Source organism: Marmota monax, unplaced genomic scaffold, assembly GCF_021218885.2.
Source record: "Marmota monax isolate L192 unplaced genomic scaffold, Marmota_monax_Labrador192_F-V1.1 WCK01_AAM20220418_F8-fsc00138, whole genome shotgun sequence".
NCBI classification, from domain to species: Eukaryota; Metazoa; Chordata; class Mammalia; order Rodentia; family Sciuridae; genus Marmota; species Marmota monax.
Genome location: NW_026692763.1, coordinates 2,862,163 through 2,885,464, shown reverse-complemented (window position 1 = coordinate 2,885,464; position 23,302 = coordinate 2,862,163). Strand labels below are relative to the sequence as shown.

The 23,302-nt window shown below is 38.0% G+C and overlaps 1 protein-coding gene and 1 non-coding gene across 2 annotated transcripts in view; one reads left to right on the top strand and one right to left on the bottom strand.

The window, feature by feature from the left end:
* The window catches only part of Vps53 (VPS53 subunit of GARP complex), a 160,096-nt gene extending 143,109 nt beyond the window's left edge, over positions 1–16,987 (bottom strand). Inside the window, exons 1-4 of the mRNA XM_046446900.2 lie at positions 16,786–16,987; positions 13,362–13,442; positions 4,960–5,009; positions 2,568–2,634 (exon numbers count right to left, since the gene is read on the bottom strand). Coding sequence (XP_046302856.1) covers positions 2,568–2,634; positions 4,960–5,009; positions 13,362–13,442; positions 16,786–16,872 — 285 coding nt within the window. The 5' untranslated portion in view covers positions 16,873–16,987. The remainder of the gene's footprint in view (positions 1–2,567; positions 2,635–4,959; positions 5,010–13,361; positions 13,443–16,785) is intronic.
* LOC124094352 (U6 spliceosomal RNA) lies at positions 7,545–7,651 on the top strand. The gene has a single exon (XR_006852206.1). It is a non-coding gene; the product is annotated as a U6 spliceosomal RNA (small nuclear RNA).
* Positions 16,988–23,302: the final 6,315 nt, after the last annotated feature.

The window sequence follows — 23,302 nt, the reverse complement described above, 5'->3', positions numbered from 1 at the left end:
TTAAGGGAGACCACACAACCCAAGACAAAGCATAAGCAGAAGACTGTGGGAATTCTGGGACAGACAGAACACACATCTGAATGAGGAATACTGGGATCAATCTTCTCCTCTGTAGAATGAGAGGAGTAAGCCAGATGAATTCAGAGTCCCTTTGAGCTCTAAAATTCTGATTCCTTTGATGTTACCCAGATGAGGTAAACATATCACAAAGGAAAGATTATTTAAGCCAGCCCTTAGATGGGTAAGATTTTGAAATGTAGCTATTGGAAGAAAGAAAGAGAAGAAAAGACATTTCAGACCCAAAGAAATACGTAAGCATAGGCCCAGAAAGCGCAGAGCATGCTTGCAGGGCACCAAGTCTTCAGTATGTATGGAATATAAGGACAGACAAAATCAGAAATGGAGACTGAAGCCTTGAATATAAAGCACAGAAACTTGGATTTACTTCATTTAGTAAGCTAGAGGCACTGAGGTTTCTGAAGAGGCAAATGACATGACTAGACACGTTAGAGAAGTTAATCAGGGGGCTGGGGATGTGGCTCGAGCGGTGGCGGGCTCGCCTGGCATGCGTGCGGCCCAGGTTCGATCCTCAGCACCACATACAAACAAAGATGTTGTGTCTGCCAAAAACTGAAAAATAAATAATAAATTTTCTCTCTCTATCGCTCTCTCTCACTCTCTCTTTAAAAAAGAAAAAGAAAAGTTAATCAGTGTAGAGTGTTTGTAGGTTACCCTGTTCCTCTTCATTATCTCTGAGGGCCCAGTTTGCATGGGCCTATTCTGCCAGAGAAGCAGTACTTCTTACCTCAGAAAGCAGAAACAAAGCAATAAGGGCTAAGACCATACAAAAGTCAGGAAGCCCGGCACAGTGGTGCATACCTGTAATCCCAGCAGCTTGAGAGGCTGAGGCAGGAGGATCGCAAGTTCAAAGCCAGCCTCAGCAAAAAGCAAGGCACTAAGCAACTCAGTGGGACCCTGTCTCTAAATAAAATACAAAAAAGAGCTGGGGATGTGGCTCAGTAATCTAGTGCCCCTGAGTTCAATCCCTGATACCCCTCTGCCAAAAAAAAAAAAAAAAAGTCCAGGAAATAGGATTGGTTTTAAGAACCTAGCATGTCTTCAAGCAAATACTGATTATGATAACAGGAAGACAGATGACTTACAAATAGGCCAACAAAAGAAGATTGTTAAGAGGGGGGGAGAAGCCATAAAGTGTGGGAAAACAGAAAGATGAATACAACTGAAATTGGAGAAGAAAGGACTCATAACACCTGTGGAGCCAGTAGCAGGGGAAACAGAAATATCAAAGATCAGGAAATTTCTAAGTAAGATTACACCCTCCCCTCACCCACACTAAATGTGGGCAAGCATAACGAACATTTTCAGGAATTAATTGGACTAAAAAATGTCTAACAGAAGAGATAAAAGGACCAAGGCTATGCATAATAGCGCTCTCCTGACTGAACTAAACAAGCACTGAAGAGGCAGGACCAGGCGCTGTGGAGAGGAAGGCTAGAAAGGCATGCTCAGCATTTCTGTTATGACAGTAATTTCTGAAATACGATACCTATACAGAAGAACAGAATCCAAATAAAAAGGAACATGGCTAATAGATAACATCTGGCCTCTCAATCACTGAAGAATACCTCCCCCACACCCTTCTTTTCCCTTTCTCCCCTCTCAATACCTCTCTTTATTAAGATCCCAAAAGAACTGTAAAACTCTGAAATGAATCCATAGTTACCTGCTTCTGACAAAACTAGGCATGAGGAACTGTAGCTGTGTCAGGTTACCATCTTTTGAAGCAACAAACCCCCAACAACTTACCTGATAGACAAAAGCAGTCATCTTATTTAGCCATAGTACACAAAATAAAAGAGACATCGGGTACTAAGTCAAAGACAAGGAAACCAATTTGCTCATTAAGCCTGCATGTCCCTGGCCTTGAATGAGCTATGCTATTACACATGATCCTGATCCAAGGGACACTGAGTGACAGCTCAAAGCTGATCTGGGCATCCTACCCCTGCTATGCAGCAGGGAACAGGCGTATAAGTCATGCACATTTCCTGATGTATATGGAACAGAACAATAAAAAAGTGCTCTGCAAACAGATCAACATCTTGTTCACTTGATTGTTGGGTCTTCTAGAAATTAAGGGAGTATAATTTTCTTTTTTTTCTTTATGGATGAAGTTGAACATCTTTTTACATTTGTTTATCAGCTACTTGTGATTTTTCTGTGACTTTGCTGTATAAATTTTTTGTCCTTTTTCTTTTTTTATTTTAAACATCAGAAATTTATTGGTTGCTCAAAACATTATATTGATCTTGACATATCATATATCCTACATTTGTTTCAAATGGGGTATGAATTCTTATTAGTCCCACGTGTACAGATTGCAGGATCACGTTGATTATACAGCCACATTTATACATACTGCCAAACTAGTGTCTGTTGTATTCTGCTGCCCTTCCTATCCCCTTCCTATCCCCCCCTTCCCTCCCCTCCCGTCCCTCTACCCCATCTAAGGGAGTATAATTAATATGGAGGAATAAATTACTTACTTGCCTTCCATCCTGCCCAACATTTGTCTGACCTCTTACAACTGTTCGAATATTGTCATCCAGTCTCCTAGCAAAAAAAGTTAAAGGATATAAATTATTCAAAAATCTCTACTTTAGGTGAACTATAAGAAAAAATTTGGTAATTTATCCATCAGCTTCTACAAATTGCACCTACTTATCCAGAACATCAAACAAGAGTGAATGAAATAAAAATGAGGACTTGAACCTAAGGGGCAGCAACAACAGTGCAAAGCCAACCCCAGCGTAGACTGATGAGTTTTTTGTTTAAAAACATGGCAATTTTTAGACCAGGCACAGTGGTGCATATCTATAATGCCAGTGACTCAGGAGGCTGAGGCAGGGGAATCACAAGTTCAAGGCCAGCCCTCAGTAACTTAGAAAGACCCTGAGGACTTAGCCAGGGCCTGTCTCAAAATAAAAACATTAAAAAAAAAAAAATGGCTTGGGATGTGGCTCAGTGGTTAAGTACCCCTGGGTTCAATCGCTGGTACCAAAAAAAAAAAAAAAAAAAAAAGTCTACTTTTACTTTTCAGAGCTGCTTTAAAGAACCAATAAAACCTTTTTATTTTTCATGGAATAAATTAGGAATGATAAAGTTGCAGTAGCTCTATAGGAAGAAGCCAGAAAAATACAAATTACCACACACAAAATCCTTTCTTCGGTGACCTTAAAAGAGTCAAGGAGCCAAGGTGATATGTGAAATCTGTGCTTACCCTATGTACCCCATCATGCAATGTGTATGAGAGAGATTGATGGCTTCCTGCTCCTCTTTCCTCTGCAGTTCAACAGGCTGAGCAGAAGGATCTCAAGTTCAAAGCCAGCCTCAGCAACTTAGTGAGGCACTAAGCAACTCAGTGAGACCCTGTCTCTAAATAAAATACAATAAAGGGCTCGGGATGTGGCTCAGTAGTTGAGTACAATCCTGGGCACAAAAAAAAAAAAAGAAGAAGAAGAAGAAAGAAAATACCTAGTCCATAAGTGATCTTTGAATCACCAGGGAATTTTCATTTTCCATGCAAACCCTGGACAACTTAGTGGTCTCTACTAGAATGTTACTGCTGAAGCCCAACAAAACAATAGGAAGCTCTTTGTGCTTCCTAAAATATGGATGCAACAACACACACATGGGGCAGAGACTTGCACACAAATACCAAAGGTCGTAGAGAAAAATTTCATATCCTGGGTTCAAGATGAACCCTTTCCCTCAATAGTTGAAAACAGACACAAAAACCAAACTATATTTAAGGCAATGAAATCAATCTATTTATACAATGAGCATTTATCAAGTACCTGCCATGTGTAAACCCAGACACGGATAAGCCAGAACAAGATTATTGAGCAGGAAGGACACCTAATGACCACCCTGAGCAATCACATCTTGGGTTAATCACAATGTTTAATCCTGTGCCACCACCCAGGTCAAGCAGATCTGACATTATTAGCTAGTAGGCAACCAACCATGTGTATCACATGTAAGCCTAGGTTCATATCTGACCCTTGGGAATACAGAAAAAGGAAAACCCACTAGAGAAATAAAACCACTAAAAACAGTCAGGAGCTGTGATGCATATTTGTAATTCCAGCAACTCGGGGGCTGAGGCAGGAGGATCACAAGTTCAATGCCAGCCTGGGAACTTAGCAAGACCCTGTCTCAAGATTAAAAAAAAAAAAAAAAAAAAAATTTATAAAGGGCCAGGGTATAGCTCAGTGGTGAACCAGAGTGCCCCCGGGTTCAAACCCCAATACTACAAATAAATAAATAAATAAATAATAAAACATTTAAATAAGAAGCTTTATAATTAACTTTTATTATTAACTACTATGCTTTTTTTTAAAAAAGCAAACTCTATTATAGCTTCCTTAATTTTTTATGAATAATTCAAGACTGGCTAAGAATGAGTTATTGTTTTTTTTTTTTTTTAATTTGTGTGTGTGTGTGTTTGTGTGCGTGTGTGTGTGTGTGTGTGTAGTGCTGGGGATTGAACCCAGGGCCTTGTACAGATGAGGCAAGCACTCTATCAACTGAGCAATATCCCCAGTCCAAGAATGGGGTTTTTGGAGCTGGGGATGTGGCTCAAGCGGTAGCACGCTCGCCTGGCATGTGTGTGGCCCAGGATCGATCCTCAGCACCACATACAAACAAAGATGTTGTGTCCGCCGAAAACTAAAAAATAAATATTAAAATTCTCTCTCTCTCTCTTTAAAAAAAAAAAAAGAATGGAGTTTTCATGGACATTCAGATAAAACAAAAATCATTATTTTTTTTAATTTGAAATTTCAGTCATCTCAAAGAAAAGTATACTTTTGGAATGTAATTAACTAAATTAATAACATACTTTTCATTAATTGACAATTGTATGATGTTACTTACCTTATTTTCAGTCTAATTTTGTTCACAACTTCATCTATATTTGCCAGAGACTAAAATAAAGAAGAAAAGAGAGTCCAGCTGTTATTTCACTTCCTGGAATTCCTATTTCACAGGGAAATGATGAGCTATAACATCCACTTATAAAATCTCAAAAAGTTAATCTCACAGTATGATACCATTTTTACTTTTTTAAAAAAATAAGGGGCTGGGGTGTAGCTCAGTGTACATTTGCCTAGCATATGCAAGGTCCTGGGTTCAATCCCCAGTACTGAAAAAGAAAAGAAAAGAAAAAAGAAAAGCAGAACTTGCCAACCACTGCCAAATCTAGCCCAGAAAGTATTTTTTGTAAATTAAGTTTCACTGGAACATAGCCATGTCCATTCACTTACATACTGTAGCTGCTTGTGAACTGCAATGGAGGAGTTGGAAAGTTCTGACAGATACTGCCTTGCTCACAAAGTCTAAAATATTTACTATCTGAACCTTTAATAGAAAGTTAGATAATCCCTAGCATATAAGATTGTAACAAATTCATATAATAAAATATAGCAAAGAAAATAAATTATAACTATTACAACACACAATAACATGGACAAAATCTTACTAACATAATATTGAAGGGGGAGGAGCCAAAACCAAGAGTATATACTGAATGATTACATTTATTCAATTAAAAAAAAAAACATGTTAGAAGCCAAAATAGTGATTATCTTAGAGGGGGCTAGTGACTGTGAGGAAGCAAGAAAGGCCTTTGAAGATATTTTATTAAATGTTTTCTTTAAAAAAAAATTTCTTAAGTTATACATGGACATAATACCTTTATTTTATTTATTTATTTTTATCTGGTGCTGGGGATCGAACCCAGTGCCTCACAGGTGCTAGGTAAGCATTCTACCACTGAGCCACACCTCCAGCCCCTAAATGCTTTATTTCTTGATCTGGGTGGCGATATTCCTTCTGTGAAATTCGTCACTATTCACTTAAGATTTGTACCCTCTTCTATATCATGTTACACTTCAACAAATAAATAAATTTATTTTTTAAGCTTAATGAAGAGCCATTAGAAAAAAATCTGGAAGGGCACACACTAGCTATTGTAACAAAGTAGAGCAGCTGTAATCTCTGAAATCTGCATTAATAGTTTTAATATATAAAAAGAAGAGATATTTAATTTTTCTTCTTTTTGCTTATGAGTATTTTTGATTACTCTATGTTGACAGGTACTGCTACTGTGATTATAATAAAGCTTTTAAGATAATGACAAAAGGACCATTTCTGACTTTAGAGATGAAAACAATGTGAGGAAATAATGCCCTCTAGTGGAAAAAAGAAGGTACAATTTTATGGTACCATTTTAACTCCAAAGTTTTAAAAACTTTATAAACCCTCAACAGATATTTTACCTCAGAAGGAACTGGAGGTAGTGCAGGAATTGTGCTTATAAATTGCTCCTGGCTACCTCTTCTGGCTGTAGGAGGCCTAGAGGCTTCCAGGAGCAGTTCTGGTAAGAGAAACAGGTCCCAAATGTTTGAGATGTAAGACTGGACTATTCACATCTTGTCACTGCTCTGACTGAGCCAACCATTACTCAGAATTTTCAGAACTCCAAAAACAGACTGAGGTAAGGATGAACCTCAGAAAAAAGAAGTCTCTTTAACTGAGAAATCCATTTCAACTGGTTTCAATCCTATTCTGTTAAATCTGTCGATTCAAAACTGGATTGGGTAAGATTTCCATCACCATCACAGATATAAATGACAGCCAAGTTGTCACAGGACCTGGGTTTTAGCCTACCTCCACCACTGCTACTAACTTGCTTCAGGGAAAAAGAAATCTCTCTTGAGTTTCTATTTCATCATATGCAAAATGGGCCTAACAGTTCCTGGCCTATCTCTGCTAAAGCCCATTCTTTCAAAAGAAATATTTTTGTGGTACTTTAAAAACTATTTTTTAAATTTTTTTTGTAGTTGTAGATGAACAGTATACCTTAATTTTATTTATTTTTTAATGTGGTGTTGAAGATCGAACCCAGTGCCTCACACATGTTAGACAAGCACTCTGCCACTGAGCTACAGTCCTAGCCCCCCCAAAATATTTTAAAAATATTAATATTTGGGAAATCTGGGTGAAGGGAAGCCAAGAATTCTCTGTACTACTCTTATACCTTTTCTGAAAATGGAAAATCCTACCAAAATTGTATAATTTGTATACATATATGATTTAAATTATGAACATCAAAATATTTGCAAGCTAGGGCTGGGATTGTGGCTCAGTGATAAGAGCGTTCGCCCGGCATATGTGAGGCCCTGAGTTCAATCCTCAGCAACACATAATGATAAATAAAGATACTGTGTCCATCTACAACTAAAAATATATTTTTTTTAATTTTGCAAGATATTTAAAATTGTTAAAACATGTACATGACCAAAAATTCAGATAGTAAAAGAGGGTTCATAATGCGATGCAAGGCTTCCAAACTTACCCTGTGCTGTACGACCCCCCCCAGTTCTTTCTCAGAGGCAGTGGCTCTGAGCCAGTTTCTTTTCTACTTTCTCAGACCTAGTCTGTGTTAAAAGCACATCCATGTGCTCGCTTTGGCAGCACATATACTAAAATTGGAACGATACAGATAAGATTAGCATGGCCCCTGTGCAAGGATGACACGCAAATTCATGAAGCATTCCATATTTAAAAAAAAAATAAAAAGCACATCCATAAAGCGTACTGCACCATGCTTTTTCATTTAACAATATAACTTGGAGGTCATTCCATATCAGTAAATACTATTAGTGGTACTGGAACCATTTCCTAAATTTAATAATCCTTGGACCTTAAGCTCTTAGTCAAGCCATAGCAACTTTTCTAAGAATAATAATGAAAAATATTTATGTAGTCAGTTGTTCAACTGCATTACAATAGTGAAGACCTGGAGACAACCTAAAGACCTATTCTTAGAAGAAAAGTTAAATAAATTAGGCCAAATTATCTGATGAACTTTTATGCCACCCCTGGAGACACTAGTCAAGGAGATTATAAAACAAAGTAGACTGCTTTGGGATACTGTACTAAGAAGGGGAAAACATGTCTAAAATACCAGGCACTCCATGAATATAATCATTAAAAGAATAGAAGCTGGGCAGAGTAACAGACATCTGTAATCCTAGTGACAAGGGAGGCTGAGGGAGGAGAATTCCAAATTCAAGGCCAGCCTCAGCAACTTAGTGACACCCTGTCTCAAAATAAAAAAAGGGGGCTAGGGGATGTAGCTCATTGGTAAAGTGCCCTTAGGTTCAAAACCCTCCCCCTCAAAAAAACTAGAAAGAAACATCCTGAAACTACAGAATACTTGATTGACTGTTATATGGACCCATGGATAACCACTTTCATATTTAATTTTTCCAGATTAATTGATTGATTCATTCATTCATTCATTCATTTTCTTTGTACTGGGGTAGAACTCAGGGGCACTTCACCACTAAGTACATTCCTAGTCTTTTTATTTTTACAATAGGGTCTCATTAAGTTGTTGAGGGTCTGACTAAATTTCTGAAGCTGGCCTTGAACTTGCAATCCTTCTGCCTTAGCTGCCAGAGGTGCTGGGATCACAGGCATGTATGCTGTACCCAGCCAAATTTTCCAGATTTTTCTACTAGAGAAGTAAAAGGGAAAAGGTGCTACCACTTGATTTGGGTTTATTATGCAACACTGCTCTAGACACTACAGAAAGTATTTCCCTTAATCCTCTCAACCTAATGAGATCCTGTCTTTAAAAAAAAAAAAAATGCTAGGATATAGCTCAGTGGTAAAGCATCCCTGGGTTCAATTTCCCGGTAGAAAGGAAGAAAAAAAGGAAGGAAAGAAGGAAGATAGATTGATTTGGAAAATATGCTCTGAATGGAGAGATGCTCTAAGATGGAGGAGATGACATGAGATTCAGTAAGTTTGTCTGATTCTAAGGTCTCTGCTCTTTCTTACTCTATAATGCTACCTCTTGTGCAATGGGTCTTGACCTACTTTTTCTGCACCCCCAAATACCTGACAGATATGAGACACTTTCTCCCATCATTTCAGTACCTCCTTATGGTAGGAATCCTTCTGGAGTCAGGGGAAAACCAGTAGGAATCCAGACTGGCTTCCCTTGATGAAGGTGATATAACCTCTCTGAGAATCACTCATCTGGTTTAGTCTTAATGAGGTTGTACAGTTTTAATTGTATAAGATTTTTAATGTTTGAATTATTGAAAAGTATTCACTGATTTTAATGACAATCCATGCTGATTACAGAAAATGCAGAACAAGAAATATAACCCTGTGTTCCCAAGAGTATAGCTACTATTAGTATTTTTGTATATTGCGTTTTATTCTTCTATGAAAATATATGGATTTTTAAAAAATAAACTGAGCCAGATGTGGTGGCACATGCCTGTAATCCCAGCTACTCAGAAGACTAAGGCAGGAGAATCACAAGTTCAAGACTAGCCTAGGCAATTTAGTGAGACCCTGTTTCAAAATAAAAATTAAAATGGCTGGGAATATAGCTCAGTTATAGAATGCCACTGGGTTCAATTTCCAACATCACAAAATGACAACAAAAACAAACGAACAAAAAATTGGGGACAAGTAATTAGATACCTTGGGTTTTTTCACTTAAAAATATTAGATTCAGAACACTCTGGGAGTTATTAAAAGTTATTTTAAATAGCTCCCTGTAACTTGTTTTTTCAAAGTTCTAATTATATTAGTTTTTCTTTTTCTTTTCTTTTTGAGACTCAGTTCTTTTCTGGGTCTCACTACATTGCCCAGGTGGATCTTGAACTCCTGGACTCAAGCAATCCTCCTACTCAACCTCCCATGAATGCTGAAAATATGCTAGTTTTTCATAAATTTAATTTAATTTTCTCTTAATTAAACCAACAACATGATGGATGATTATCTTCAGTTTACTGCTAGGAGACTAAAAAGGTTTTCCAGATCATTGTTACCAAACCCAGATACTCTTCAGAATCACGTAGGGAACTCTGTTAAGTACAGGCTGAACTTCCCCTGGACCCAAACCTAGTGAAATAGAGACATCCAAGGACCAATCCACACTCCAGCCTCCAGGCAAGCACTTGCCACTCAACAGATCCCCTTCCTTGGAGTGACACTAAATCTACTGTTCACATACTAACATTTTTTAAAACAATCTAAACTCATAGTTAACAAGTACACACTGTAGGTCCATGAAGTATATAAGTGGCTTTTGCCCAAATTTAGCAGTAGTTTTAAAAAAGTGACATGTTAGGCTGCTACTTTCTGTTACTTTTTCATTAAGGTTCATGGGCATCTGGGTTGGTAAATGAACTGCTAAATATAATTCTGGGACCAGGGAAATAAAGGCAACCCTGTGTCATATGCTTTGAGTTACCCTAAGAAATGTCACTATACATTATCATGCACATGGAGGCCTAATTGGACAAGACATATAACTGAATCTGTGGAGCAACAAATGTCAAATGTCTTGTGCTACTTTTAGCAATTAAAAAAAATACATACACAATCATTTCAGGAAGAGGTAAGAACCCATGTAATTTTCAAATCTAACACTTTGTTCAGATAGCTTTCTTGATAAGGTAGGAGAAGTGAACATTTATGTGGCTAAAATTGCTGTCCTGATGCCAATTGTTACCAAATGGTTATCTCTAGCTAATTCCTAAAATTCCTGTTTCACAGAAAATGTTGAGCTATAAAGATTATTTGTGAAATCTCCAAAAAGACAATCACACAATATATTATTTTTAAAACTTTATTTTAAAAAATTATGTCCATTAGAAAGTTTGGTGCAGTTAGAAGAATAACTTCTAATAATCCAGAGCACAATTAAGATAATTAACAATTAACTGCATATTTCAGAACAGTATTAAGAGGATTTTGAATGTTCCCAACACAAAGAAATGACAAACGTCTGAGGTAACAGAAACACAATCACCCTGATCTAATCACTACACATTGTATACATGTATTGAAATGTCACACTGCACCCCATAAATATGTACAATCACTAGGTATCAAATAAAATTAGAGCATTTTAAGAAAAATAGAACAGCAAACACATAAACAATTCAAAAAGAGAAAATTCAAAAGAATGTATGTCAAGATATTAACAATGATGGGGATTATGCATTCCATACTCAAACATACAACTACATATTTCCACCTTGATGACCCAAATGTGTTCAAAACTGAGCTCATGACATGTTCTCTTCTGACTCTACTTACAACTGAAACCTGTTTTCTTTCTCTCAATACTGGGTAAAGGTGTCAACACCTACTCAGTCTATTAGGCTATAAATCAAGCTCAAAATCCTTAGAGTTGCCTATAATGCTCAGTTAAAATGCCATTTCCTCAGGGAAAGCTTTTTTGGATTCTTCAGGCAGCTTTCACCATATTTAGTGGTCTTCCTTCGTGGCACTTTTAAACTGAGCGCTCTTTATCACTCCTTGCCCTGGTATTCTCTCTGAATAATGAGAACAATAACTATGTGGAGAATATATCATTGTTAAGTGCTTACAACAGCACGTGGTACACAGTAAATACCCAATAAATGTTAACCATTATTATAGTTGTAGCAGAAGTTAGGACTCTTTTAAGAGCAAATAACAATAATAATGATACAAACAAGTCACTGCAACTTCATAATTCACTCATAATGTGCAAATAGTATAATTAATTATTGGGAGAGACTATAAATTCCACGTTGGTAAGGACCACATCTGTCTTAATCACTCTTGCTCTCTACATTTTTTCCTTCTTAGAAGGGTAGGCAGAGTAGATATTTTTAAAATGAATTTTAGATTCTATATGAGCCTCGACTTTCATCCCTTTAGGCAACAAACTATGTCACTTCTGTCTCCTGAGTAGTTCTCAAGTCCTGTTCTCTCCATCCCATCACCTTCACTCAGGCTTTCAGTGCCACTCTCAAGGGACCCACTGCATTAGCCTCCTAATTGGTCTTCCTGCCTCCAATGTTTAGAATGACCTTCTTTCCCTTGTATTCCCAGAAGATTTACTTGGCTGTTCTCTCTGCCAAAACAATGTTCTGAAAGATTGCCACAAGCCTGGCTCCTTCATATTTATCAGGTCTCTGCTTGAATGAAACTGCCTCAGGGAAGCTTCCCTTTAAGCTCTTTTTGCTTTATCCAAAGGACCCCTACCCAAGCCTTCATGCTCTATCACTGCGCCACCTGCTTTTCATTAGATCATTAATCACACTTGATAATTTCTTTCTTTCTTTTTTTTTTTTGAGATGAGGATCTCACTATATTGCCTAGGCTGGTCCCAAACTCCTGGATTCAACAGCATTGAAATCTGCTCAATCTAAGGGATCCTGGCTTGGAAATACCTATATAAAAACAGGAGATTATAAATTAAAACATCACGTTGGACACCTTAATGCTGGTTGAAGCCATCCTCCTGCCTCAGTCTCCTAAGTAGCTGGGACTACAGGCATGCCACCATACCCAGCTGTAATTTCTTATTTATTTATTTATCCATTTATTTCTTGTCTTCTTCCACACAGTAGACTCCATAAGACCAGGAATTAACCTATCATGTTTACCATTTCTCCCCAGTTTCAAGAACAGTGCCTGGCACTTCTTAGTCACTTAATAAATGGTGGCTGACTTTGACTACTGAATGAATAAACAAATCCCTCAAGATGTGGCAGAGGGTTGCCTGAGGTTTTAATTTCCCTAGGAAGAATTATGCTTTCCCTCCATACCTCTTACAGCATTCAACATTGTCTCCCCCTACTTAATTATGCACACCTCAAGGGCAGGGACTGGGTTTTATTCATCTTTGTAGTCCCAGCACCTGGGACAGTGACCAACAACACATGACAGGTGACTACTGAATAGCTGCAGAATGAATAAGTGAAAACCTAAGAAAAACTCCAGCTGCTCTTCTACCAGCTCTGCTGCTTCTAATTCTTGTCTATTGTAAGAAAAACCCAGCCACCTAGGCAAATCAGCCAACAAAATGACATAAAACAGAAAGTGTAAAAATTTACATTTTGAAATAGGAGTGAAAGCTGCTTTATGACTCAGGGCTTATCCTGCCTGCCTCACTGCTACTTTTCCCTACCATGTTATAAAAATTCTTTCTACTTATTCAAATACAACAGGAAATTGAACTAGGGAAGGCGGGGGGTTGTCCTTACAACCAAAGGGTACAATTTCTAATAATATGCTTCTAAACAATGAATTCTACTCTAACACAATTGGTCACAGAAGAATTCAATTTGAATTTAACTCTCATTTGTTTATTAAGGGCCCTGAGATTACACGGTATAACAGACCAATCACAATCCTCCAGATGAGCCAGGAACCATTAAAATGAAGGAAACCTAAAACTCTATACTTACTTGTTCCGTTGGGAACAGGGTATTGATATATTCAACAGCATTGAAATCTGCTCGATCTAAAGGATCCTGGCTTGGAAACACCTATATAAAAACAGGAGGTTATATATTAAAACATCATATTGGACACCATAAATACATACAACATTTGTCAATTAAAAAGAAAATAAATTCCACGATAGAGGGGATTAAAAACAACTGTTATCTTTCTACCTTGTTTTATATATTCTTTCTTTCCTATTAATTGGTAAGTTCTCTAGAGATAAAAGGAAAAAAAACTTTTTCATTTTAAAATGCTTTACATGCAACAAATACTCAATAAATTATCTATTAAGGAAATAGACAGGGCTGGGGGTTGTGGCTTAGTGGCAGAGCACTTGCCTTGCATGTGTGAGGCACTGGGTTCGATTCTCAGCACCACATTAAAAAAAAAAAAGTTGTTATGTCCATCTCCAACTGAAATATTTTTTTAAAAAAAGGAAATAGACATGTAATACAATGTCTATTAAATAAATCTTTAAGGGCTGTAGCTCAGCGGTAGCACATTTGCCTGGCATGTGTGAGGCACTGGGTTCGATTCTCAGCACCGCATATAAAAGGTCTATCCACAACTAAAATATATATATTCTTTAATTTTCAACATCTGTAGTTTAACATCTTGAAATAATGAACACAATATGCAAATGTGAAAAGTTCCACAGACATCAATGAAATGTCAACTCAGCAAGCATTAGTAAACCAGCTGATGACATGGTTATTATTAAGAAATCCTTAATAATAGACTTAGGTTCCATGTCTCAATCATGTCTCTACAGCAGAATTCACTATGCATTGAAGCAATCTCTGAGTGTGTGTGTTGCTGGGGAATGAACCCAGAGCCTCACCCATGCTAGGCAAGCACTCTACCACTAAGCTACTCTCCCTGCCCAATTTTTATGCTTCAGTGTTAAGGACTAGCAGCATTCAGGTTCATAGAAGAAAGCAAGAAACCATCTGAGAAATACAGCTAACTCCTTTCAAAAGTCACAAATTGAATAACATGTAACAAGGGGGATTATAAAAGGAGTCAAATGATCTCCTGCTTACTGGATTTTACCAGTTCAAGACAATTTTAATGCTGGAAAGCAACTTCTTCAGAGAAGAAGCTTTCCAAAGAAATATAGTGTCAAAGTATCAAAATGTCTCCTAAGATAGGTCAAAGACAATTTTAGAAGAGTTTAGGGCTTCTACCATGTAAAAGAGAAGCAGAGGGCTGGGGTTGTGAATCAGTGGGAGAGCGCTTGCCTCTAATGAGTGAAGCACTGGGTTCCATCCTCTGCATCACATAAAAGTAATAAAATAAAGGTATTGTGTCCATCTACAAATATATATATATATATATATATATATTTTTTTTTTTAAATTAAAACAGAAGCAGATGTGAGGCAGATGACAGGGAAAAAAAAAAAAGAGAGAGATTCTACAATGTTTAACATTGTAGGGCACAGTGGCCCGCATCAGTAATCCAAGCAACTCAGGAGGCTGAGGCAGAAGGATCACAAGTTGGAGGTCAACCCAGGCAACTTAAAAGACCCTATCTCAAAATAAAAAAGAAAAAGGGCTAGGGGCATATCTCAGTGGTGAAGTGCCCCTCGATTCAATTGCCAGTACAAAAAAAATTTAAATGCTTAACATTTCCATTTCTCTAATATACATTTATGGCAGAGATATATCGTATGCACGCTTTATACAACTTCAATTACATACCCTTACCAGAGGGAGTGTGGGAAACTAGGCCTGCCATGAGTGTATGCCCCATTATGAGAATGATATTTCCTCAAGTGGCCTCAGTCTCTGCATTCCTCTCACTGTTCTTGGTTGTTATCCTTGGTTTTGATGTGTTTACATATAACAAAGCTCTTAAACCAAGTCAACTGTTTCATCCAGTGATAACAGCAAATAAGAGATTGGCTCCAATGCTGAAGAAGTAAACTAACAACACTAGACTTATTGAAGAGATGCTTATACATTTTACTTCAAGGACAACTTAAGGAATTGCAAGGATAACATGTGGATATGTAAATTTTCACTTTATGCATGACTTTGGAGCTTAATACCTGGGTAAAGTGGGATTCCATCATCAACCCTTCTTAACTTCTCATGTATCACTACACTTTAAAAGTATGTTATTGTTGGGCTGGGGTTGTGGCTCAGTGGTACAGCGCTTGCCTAGCACATGTGAGACCCTGGGTTCCATCCTCAGCATCACATAAAAATAAATAAATAAAATAAAGATATATTTTTAAAAAGTATGCTATTGCATAATTGTTTGCAAAATTTTACTCAAAACCTCAGACCACTAAAGTAAGAAAAAAATCCTAAATTCATCTTAACATCAAGATGTCTGCTTACTAGATAAACATAATACTAAAATTCAAACATATTCTTTTAAAATAGCAAAAATATGATCTTCTGAAACTCCGGTCAAACAACAACTGATTGTATTCTGCTTCATTCATTAGAGCCCAACAAATCCAAGAGCAACTGAAATGTATGTCATCTACTAAGAAAAAGAGCTGGATGGTGGAGCACTGTGACCTTAACAGAAAAAAAGTTTTGTCCAATGGTCTGGTATCATCAGGATGTACCAAATGTGGTTGGCATGAGCAATCCATGCACTCCTAGATAAACACACATCCAAAAGTCTATAAATGGAACAATACAAAAACATTATTTAATACAATGGTGGATCCATAGTATGAATGGTCAATGTTAATTATTAGTAGAAGTAATGTTTTACTTAGAAAAACTTCCCAGTAGTTGTTAATATGAGGCATAACCCTTCTTAAATAATACCTCCATGACAATTCCTTCTTTAAGGGAGGTTTTCTCCCTTTATAGGAGAGAAACCCTGTACAAAGGCCTAAATCACTACTTCTAATATTATCACTCATAAAATTTTAATAACCTTGAAAAGAGAATTTAGTCAACTAAAGAGCTGCTGCAAAGAAGAGAGGCCTCCTGGGAGTATCCCCCAATGTAATCCAAACTGCAGGAATTTTCAACATTTTAGGGAAAGCAAAGGGTCATTTTTGGACCCATTTTTTGTCCCAATTCTGAGCCCCTCTAGAGGGGAGTGACAAATGAGAGGGTCTGTACTAACCTGGTAAATGAATGCAGCATCATAACCCCCAGAATATGAGGTTGCACTCACAGAGTCCCTTTTTCTAGGTGCATCCTTCAGGCGGTTCTTTTGCCCAAAGACAACCAAGGCCTACAGAGGACGCTTCCCTTCTCCTGATTCAGAAACCCGCGGCCATCTCTGATTCCCCTGCCCACGCCCCTCTTTCAATCCAGCCTCCTCGCTCCCCACCCCACCCGCTCAATTCCCACCGCCCAAAACTGCAGCACCCCCCACACTCCGCTCCCGAGGGGGCGGAATGCTCACCTGCTCGATTGCTAGCTGCACCTCAGGCGTGAGCTGCAGCACGGCTTCCAGTTCCTCCACGAACTCCAGTTCCTCTTCCTCCATCATTCCGCCTCTCAGCACCCTTCTGAACCCCGTCCCCAACCCCCACCCTCAGACCTCTAGCGGACGCCTAGGTCCCAGAAGAGCAACCCTCCAGTTGGAGAGCTCTAACAACCCACTGCTCTGTCAGCCAGCCGGCACTTCCGGGAAGCCGGGCACTTCCGGGATCCAAGGCACTCTGGGATAGCGGAGGACTGACCTCTGGAGGCTTGCCTGTCACCTCTCCGGAGTCAGCCCGGACAGCCCGTTAGCCGCGCAGCCCGGGCTTGCCCTCGACGGGTCCTTAAGATGGGGGCACTCGTCACCTCGCCCAAGGCGCGTCCTCGCTCTAAGGGCCCCGGTATGGGGGACAGCCTAGCCTCCGAGGCGGACGCCTCCGTGAGTGGCAGCTGCGTTGTGACCTCCGGACAGCAACCCCAGCGGTCCGCGAAACCCTTTCGCTCCCTGAGCCCCCTTGGTCAGTGGCAGTAGGGACACCTGCCATCGGGGATGAAATGACCCCAGCTGGTAAGTGGCGATGTTGCCAAAGACATTGATAGGATGGAATAGCGCGTTCACTTAGTAGAGAGAAGTTCCCCGTGTGCAGGGCCACTAGACAGTTTTCTGAAAATTGTGAAGCTGCCTTATGGGATTGGGGGTCGGGGTAAACCTAGGCAGTCCCAAGACCTGAGAAATGTTTACTTTCCAGGACACGGAATATCTCAGATATCTGAATCCCTGTCTACACTCCTGATGAGCTGTGTGATCTTGAACAAATTTCCATCTGCCCTGCTTATCTTGCACTAAATGGGGTGAACATTAAATATTAAAAGAGCTATGAAATTAAACTAGCAATACAGGAAATATTCGGGTGTCTAGCCCCTGTGCCCCAGAAAGGATAAAGAAGCCAGATCACTCTTTGGAACCACTTTTTCTGCATGCACTTAAACAGTGAGGAATTGCAACCAAAGTAAAGGTTGTTTTACCAGTTGAACATTGTGGAATAGTCCCTGATCCCACTGAGTTTTTTTTTTTTTTATGAAAATTGCTTACAGTAAAAAAAAAAAAAAAAAACACAACAATATAATTCCTTATCCCCTCTTATTTCAATATGACAAATAATTATATAAGCAATATAATTCTTAACAACAAAGGAATGCTTAGATATAAATTAACTATGCAATAAAACATAAAATCATGGTTTTCATAATCAATGACATGGGGAAATATGCACAGTGTTTTTCAAACTAAGCAAAATAGGTATTTCAGAAAGCAGAAACTGTATGGAACCAGTGTATGTGTGTGTGTATGTGTGTGTGTGTATTTTGTGGCTATAATAACAAGGATATATTATTTTTTTTGCATTTTTTTCCAAATGAAACTATAGTACTTATTTATTTGCTTATTGGTACCAGGGATTGAACCCAGGGACACTTAACCACTGAGCCCCAGCTCTTTTTATTTTTTATTTTGAGACAGTGTCTCACAAAGTTTCTAAAGCTGGCTTTGAACTTGTGATCCTCCTGCCTCAGCCTCCTGAGTCGCTGGGATTATAGGTATACGCAACCATGCCCAGCTTCTAGTATTTTTGTAATCAGAAAATATAATTACTGTTTTCTAAAAGGAAAAGGCAATTTTATCTACTTGTCCTGGATATTTTTCCATAAAATTAAGATATAATTTACATACAGTAAAATTCATCCATTTATGTTGCAATGCCAGGAGTTTTAGTAAATGCATATAGTCATTTAACCACAACTACAATCCAGTCCTAGGACATTTCCATCATTCCCCTTAATTTCCTCATTCTTGGTTAATAAATTAGCTTATTTTTGCCCTAGAGAAATGGCTTTTCCAGAATGTCATATAAATTCCATACAAACAGAATCACAAAATATGTCACATTTTAAGTCTGGCTTCTTTTGCTTAGCATAATACATTTGGAATTCATCCATGTTTTTGCATGTATCAGTAGTTTATTTCTTCTTTTTTGATGAGTGGTATTTCATTGTATGGATATACCACAATTTATTTATCCACTCTCTGTTTAAAAATATTTGGGTTGTCTCCAGTTTAGTGCAATTATGAATAAAGCTACTATAAACATTTATGTGGAGATTTTTTGTGTAAACATATGCTTTCATTTCACTTGGGTATGTACCTAGAAGTGGGATTGCTAGATTGCATGGTATGTCCACTCTATAAGAAAGTAGTAAACTAATTTCCAAATTGGCTGTATTATTTTCACATTCCTGCCAGCAATGTTTAAGAGTTTCAGTTGTTTCTAGAGCTTATTTTTAATTATTACCATAACAACTAACATTTCCTATCCCTTACCATGTACCAAGCACCATGCTAAGCATATTACCTGGATTGTCTTTTTTAGTTCCCACAACAATTCTGAGATTAGTAGTTATGATTATCTTGATTTAACAGATGAGGAAATGGAGATCTGCTTAAAACATACAACCCAACAAACAAAAACTTGCCCAAAGTCCTATAGCTAAGTCCTTCTTTCTTTCATTCATTCAATAAACTTATTAAATACCTGTTCCTCTTAGTGACAGGCACTAGACTGGGTGCTTGGAATTCATCAATGAATAAAATAGACCAAGTGCTGCCTCAACAAGCTATTTTCATGTCAGGAAAGGGTATTCATACAAATAAATATGTAATAGTGAGAGGTCCAATGAAAGACAAGTAAAGTATACGGTGAGTGACTATTGAGGAGTGTTGGATTTGAAAGTCAGAGAAGGCTTCTTTGAGGAAAGGATTTTTAAGCTGAAGCAAGGGTGAGGAAAAAGGCTAAGAGATGACAAATAGTATGACAGGGCTTTGAAACCAAGGGAAGGGTGGTACACAAGGAAGCCAGAGAAATAGGTAGTGCCAGATAGTGGAAAGTCAGGTTAAAGAACGGAAAGCTTTTGAAGGATTATAAGCAGAGGAGTGTTGTGGCTGTTTGCCATGCCTGTCATCAGCCAGGGTTCCTCCATTTTTGTATCTCCATTTCTGAGCTGCCTGAATTGTGCTGGAGAATCTAAAACCAGGTGACTGTGTCCAGTACAAATTCATGCTTTGATTTCCGCTGACTGTCCTTTTATGTATCCCTTGTCAGCTGTCAGTTGCATTCCCACTATGACCCCAAACTCCCCAAAGCTCCCAATTCCATTATATTCCTTCCATTTGCAGAAACACTAATAATGAGAATATAAATTCAAATTTAAGAGATATACACAATACAAAAGTGTAGATAATTAAAAGAATAGAGGTGGAGGTGAACACTAGGTTTTTAAAAAATCACATTAGGAGAAGTAATATAGACAAGATTGAATATGATAAGCCAAAGAGGGAAATACCTTTAACATGAGAAAACCTGGAAAAACATGTTAAATACTTTGTGGGGGAGGGTAGTGGGGATTGAACCCAGGGGCTTTACCAATAAGCTACATCTCCAGCCCTTTTTATTTTTTATTTTGAGACATAGTCTCCACTAAATTGCTTAGGGCCTCACTGAGTTGCTGAGGCTGGCCTCGAACTTGCAATCCTCCTGACTCAGGCTCCTGAGTTGCTGGAACTGCAGGCATGCACTGGTTGTTATATACTTTTAAGGTAAATAAAATTTGGAAGTTTATGGATATGAGAAATTCAGGTATGAAAATCAGGAACATGTGATCTTCTCATAAATGAGCCAGGTTTTGTTTTTTTAAGAATTTTCTAGCTGGGGCTGGGGTTGTAGCTCAGTGGTAGAGTACTTGCCTTGCACATGTAAGGCCCTGGGTTCAATCCTCAGCACCACATAAAAATAAACAAATAAAAATAAAGATATTGTGTCCATCTACAACCAAAAAAAAATTAAAAAAAAAAAAAAGAATTTTCTAGCTGAATGTGTGGTGCTGCCTGTAATCCCAATTACTTGGGAGGCCAAGGCAGGAGGCAAATTTGAGGCCAAACTCAGCAATTTAGCGAGACCCTCAGCAACTTAATAAGACCATTTCAAAATTAAAATTAAAAAGGACTGGGGATGTAGCTCAGTGGTAAAGCACCACTTAGTTCAGTCCCCAGTATCCGCCCCCCCCCCTCCAAAAAAAGGAATTTCCTGTTGTGCTGTGGAATGTCATACTTTGATGACAAAGGATTATAGAAAACATTTTCTACCTTGAAATCTCACCACATAAGGCATAAATTCCATCTCTAATACTTTATTTTTTTATTTTTTTTTAAAAATATTTATTTATTTATTTATTTTAGTTCTCGGCGGACACAACATCTTTGTTTGTATGTGGTGCTGAGGATCGAACCCGGGCCGCACGCATGCCAGGAGAGCGCGCTACTGCTTGAGCCACATCCCCAGCCCCTCTAATACTTTAAAACAAAGCAAAATCAATCCTGGAGACCACACCTTTTAATAGGCAATGGCAGAGGATAAATTGGAAAAGGAGGAATCCAGCAGGCTCTGAGGGAGTTGTGTGGTACATCTCTGAGGAAACATCAGAGTGACATGGGACAATAACAGAGATTCCCAAATGAGGAAATCTCATTTCTTGTGGTTAAAAAAAATAAAATTAAAATTAAAAAGAAAGAATTGCTTTAAGGATACAGGATGGAAATATAAAGTAATTTAAAAACAGTCTTTGTTAATGAAATCCACTGAGATTTCTAAATTTCATGTGCCTCTGTCAATTTAGTGTTTCTAACTATTATAAGGAGTCTCAAATATCCTGTTATATTTGTGACCTATTTTACTGTTTTTGAAGTAGCTGCATTCAGCTGCATAAGGCCCTGTGTTTTATAGCCAACACTGTAAAATACATACGCACATATTCCAATCTGTCAGAATTACCTGGTCTATACCACTAAATGCCAGTAGATAGCACCTTCTCCCAACACTGGTATTACCAAAAATACACGAATTTCCAAAATGCCCCCTAAGGCTCTCAAATACAATCACGTTTAGATCCTATTGTTAGTATAGGTGACAAAAACTCCCAGACTGTCTTATAGTGGGAAAATATACTGTAGTGTAAATTCCACACAAAATCTTGCTCACGGTGTTTTTTTTTTTTTTTTTTTTTTTGTGCTTCTGTATGGACTGTTTTTAGTAAATGACTCTTCATGATGACTGGTTCTTTTTGTTGTTCTTTATTCCTGAATTTCCTGAACACTGGCATTTGTTTTGATTGACTTTGAGATGGTTCTGAATGTTTTCTGTATCCTAGGCACCAGTTTTGTTTTGATTGGTACTCTGGTTCTCTGTGCATGCCCATTCTTGCTAAGCAGATCATAATCTCAACTAGCTTCAGCAGCTCCCCTGTTCCCACGGTCACATTTGAGGCTGGCAGTCATGCATCTATGCTAGCTCCTAGATAGTTTTAAATTAAACCCTTCCCATTGGCTACATTGGCTTCATATTCAGTAATCTCTCCAATCGATCAAGTGATAATTATGTAGGATCAAATGGCATACTGTTTGTGTAAATCTTATATGTGACAACAAATATAAAAATACTTGTTTTGTAAAACTGATATTAACAGCAATAATTATAATACAGTTACCATTAATTCCTTGTATCTAAAACCCTTAAGTATCTTACAATACTACAGCCACTTCTGGCACTCCTTTCCTGTTTCTTGGTTCTATTTCTGCCTGCTGAGTTTCAATGAGTGCTCTGAGCTGGATCTTGCTGCCACACTTCTCCTGGTCTAAGCCATAGCTCTTAATCTTTTTTTGAGTCTAGACTTCTTGGAGGAGCTGAAGAACTCTATATAGATCCTTTCCTCATAAAAATGCATATTTAGCTGGGCATGGTGGCACACTCCTGTAATCCCAGTGACGTGAGAGACCAAGGCAGAAGGACAATAAGTTTGAAGCCAGCCTCGGCAATTTAGCAAGATTCTGTCTCAAAAAAAAAAAAAAAAAAAATTAAAAAGGCCTAGGGATGTACCTCAGTGGTAAAGTGCCCCTGTGTTCATCCCCAGTACCAAACACACACACACACACACACACACATTTGAATAACACTTTGCATATACTTTTCATGGAGGGGATTATTTTATTGAATCTTTCTGAACTTTTTTTTAACCCATGCCTTCTGCTAAACATAAAAATCTTGTGAACAACCCTTCTCACACAGTATTCTGATAAGAATGATCTTTATCTCACTAATACGTAATAACTTTCTAGCCAAGAGTATTTTGCTTACCTAACTTTTTTAGATCTGCCTCCGAAAATCAGTTAAAAATTATTTTTAAAATATATTATTGTTTTAGATTCTGAGCTTCCTCCACTCCAATTCATCCCCTAATGAAACTCATTAAGAAACCACTCTCACAACCATCATTCGTTTCCAAATCTATAATATCCCCAAATTTGGACTTTCCTCCTTAGGGTCAGTTACATATTTTAAACTGCCTGTGAAAAATCTTTTTTTAAAAAAAATATATTTTTAGTTGTTGATAGA